This window comes from Trachymyrmex cornetzi, unplaced genomic scaffold, assembly GCF_001594075.2.
Source record: "Trachymyrmex cornetzi isolate Tcor2-1 unplaced genomic scaffold, Tcor1.1 scaffold1121, whole genome shotgun sequence".
NCBI lineage: Eukaryota > Metazoa > Arthropoda > Insecta > Hymenoptera > Formicidae > Trachymyrmex > Trachymyrmex cornetzi.
The window spans coordinates 243,263-246,069 of NW_017295678.1; the positions used below are offsets into that span (position 1 = coordinate 243,263).

The 2,807-nt window shown below is 29.9% G+C and overlaps 1 protein-coding gene across 1 annotated transcript; it reads left to right on the top strand.

Annotated features, from left to right (window-relative positions):
• The first annotated feature begins 398 nt into the window (after positions 1-398).
• LOC108764104 (transmembrane protein 70 homolog, mitochondrial) lies at positions 399-2,258 on the top strand. The gene is made up of 3 exons (XM_018512150.1): positions 399-600; positions 1,565-1,936; positions 2,009-2,258. Exons 1-3 carry the CDS (start codon positions 430-432, stop codon positions 2,249-2,251), a joined length of 786 nt encoding a protein of 261 aa, XP_018367652.1. The 5' UTR covers positions 399-429; the 3' UTR covers positions 2,252-2,258.
• Positions 2,259-2,807: the final 549 nt, after the last annotated feature.

The following is a 2,807-nucleotide window of genomic DNA, read 5'->3' on the forward strand; positions in this document are numbered from 1 at the left end:
TCTGCTGTGATTGGTCAATTCACTTACTGCTTGTATGTGTCATGGGCTTTACGATTTCCTTACTGATTACGTCTTACGAACTTACGTTTTTCTATGTGCTCCCGGCTTAACATTGGATTCGCTACTATACGGATTCGCTACTGGCCTTACGGTCTCTGCTGTGATTGGTCAATTCACTTACTGCTTGCGTGTTACGGCCTTACGTTCTTGTATATGTCATGGGCTTAAGCAAGTCGAACAGCCAAGCATCTCGTTGGTGACGGGTGACCCAGGTTTGGTGTCCTTCTTACTCTGTATTTAATGAACGGTTCGAATCAATTGAAGTATCATAAAAGTTGTAAACTGTTATAATGGGCTTAAGCAAGTCGAACAGCCAAGCATCTCGTCGGTGACGGGTGACCCAGGTTTGGTGTCCTTACTCTGTATTTAATGAACGGTTCGAATCAATTGAAGTATCATAAAAGTTGTAAACTGTTATTTATAAATATGACATTTATATTACGAGCTTGTGCATATAGTCAAAAGGGACTTGTTATTAAGGATTTTAATCATTTGAAATGCCGCATTTTGTCTTGTATTATACGTGATTATAATTTTGAGGTTAGAATAAATTTTTGTATTTAAGCAGATTATTTTTGAAATAAATTATTGATAAAAATGTTAGAAGATCCCGCTCACCTCAAATTTTGATAAAAATACACTGAATCGATGCGCGTAAAAATAAAGATTCGACAAGAAAAAAGTGTCGCTCTGTTCCACGAAACGAAATATTAAAGTTGACAATTCAGGTTAGGAAATCTGTCATAGCAGTGGTTCACTGCTTTAAAAAAATTCACTGCCTTTAAAATACAAATTCACCGTTTTAACAGAAAATTTGTTTTTAATGTGAAGAATTTGTGTTCTTAAAACAATGAATTTTTATTTTTAAAACAATGAATACCTGCTTTAAGAAACACAAATTCAAGAAATTTAAGAAAATTTAAGAAACAAATTCACTGCTTTAGCAGAAGATTTGTTTTGAAAGTAGAGAATTTATGTTTTTAATGCAGTATATTTATGTTTTTAAAACAATAATGGCTGTTCTACCTTTTTGATCAAGAAGGTAAGAGACAAGCAACAAGAAACAGGAAACCAAAAGCACATTGTAGAACGGCGATAAATCATTGCTTTAAAAACATAAATTCACTACTTTCACAAAGAATTTGTATTTTTAAAGCACTGAATTTATGTTTTTAAAACAATGAATTTGTGTTTTTAAAGCAATGAATTTGTGTTTATAAAGCAATGAATTTGTGTTTTTAAAGCGATGAATTTGTGTTTTTAAAGTAGTGAACTACTGAGATATTTTCTAATCTGAATAGTCGTTGACTTTAAGGATTAATATCTCGGTTCATGGAACAGAGCGACACTTTTTTTTTGATAAATCTTTATTTTTATGCGAAAACGCATCAATTAAGTATATTTTTATCAAAATTTGAGATAAACAGAGTTTTCTTAACATTTACCAAATTATTTACAATGATTAAAATGTTTTCATAACATTAAAGAAATTTAAATTTTGTAGAGATGTTCTGCAACACATAATATAAAGTTCTTTCATAATATGAATTCTTTCTCTCAAGATTATCAGAAAACTATTGAAAGAACTGAGATTTATTATGGACCTTTAACCAAACAAATTAAATTTCTCAAACTTTTTTCATTATTAACCTCTTCCGGTGGCTTAATGGTTCAGCCATTTCTTTACTTGAAAGCTATAGAAAATGATAATATAGGAGTCGTTTTAGGATTATTTGCATGTATTGGATTTTTTGCTATAACTACTCCTTTATTAATACATATGATAACGAAAAAATATGTAACATATTTGTATTATAATGCGAAAGAAGATATATACATTGCAAATACTTACAGTTTGTTCGCTCGAACAAAAAAGGTATGTAAATTTCATATAGTATATTTCTGTAGTATACTTTTATGTTTCATGTAATAATGAATTATATTTCAGCTCACATTTACACCAGAGGATGTAGTAGTACCTGATGTAAATGGAATGTTTACAAATTGCATTATAAAGAATATCCCTTTATTTTTAGAACAAAAATTTTTCTATGACTCCAGTCATTATATTCGTATAATGGGATATGATAAACCAATAGATTTTAAATTACATAATTTTAATCGGACAGTCACAATACATTGTAAAAAAGAGAGTCAGAATGACTGTCAAGAAGATACAAATAAAAAATAATTACAAGATAGCAATTACAAGATTAAGGCATATTTTATTTATACCTCAGTTTTTTTTTACATAAAAATTTTACATGTATCTTTATAAAGCGCTAATGTAATAAAACATTACAAAACATTTATATCCTAGTACTAAATATACATAAACTATATATGTATACAGAAAAAATTTTTAGAATCGTATTGCAGCATTTACAAAAGAGAGTATTTAAAAATGGTCCTGAGTTGAAATTTAAAAAATTAATTCCACGTTTCTTAATGTATATGAAAGAGAAAAATAACATTTATAAGGCCGTAAAGTCTGGGAAAATTGTGATAACGATAAAAAAATGGCATATGAAATTAGTAGCGAAATCGATAGACTGCACTCAAGACTGCACTAGTACACACTGAAAGCAAACTTTTTCAGTGTCACACATTCGGGTTGTGCGCACTGTATTAGTGCGTTCAAATTGTCGTATTCGAGAAATGAAAACTGACCTAGTATAGTGATGAATTTATATTCAATAGCGGTTTTCGCTGGGCCGCACTGAATGCACACCAAAAACTCCTTCAGT

Coding starts and splice junctions, on each gene's coding strand:
- LOC108764104 (XM_018512150.1), top strand. CDS start 430: ATGAACGGTTCGAATCAATTGAAGTATCATAAAAGTTGTAAACTGTTA. Junction 601..1,564: donor TACGTGATTATAATTTTGAG/GTTAGAATAAAT, acceptor TAAATTTTGTAG/AGATGTTCTGCAACACATAA. Junction 1,937..2,008: donor TGTTCGCTCGAACAAAAAAG/GTATGTAAATTT, acceptor ATTATATTTCAG/CTCACATTTACACCAGAGGA.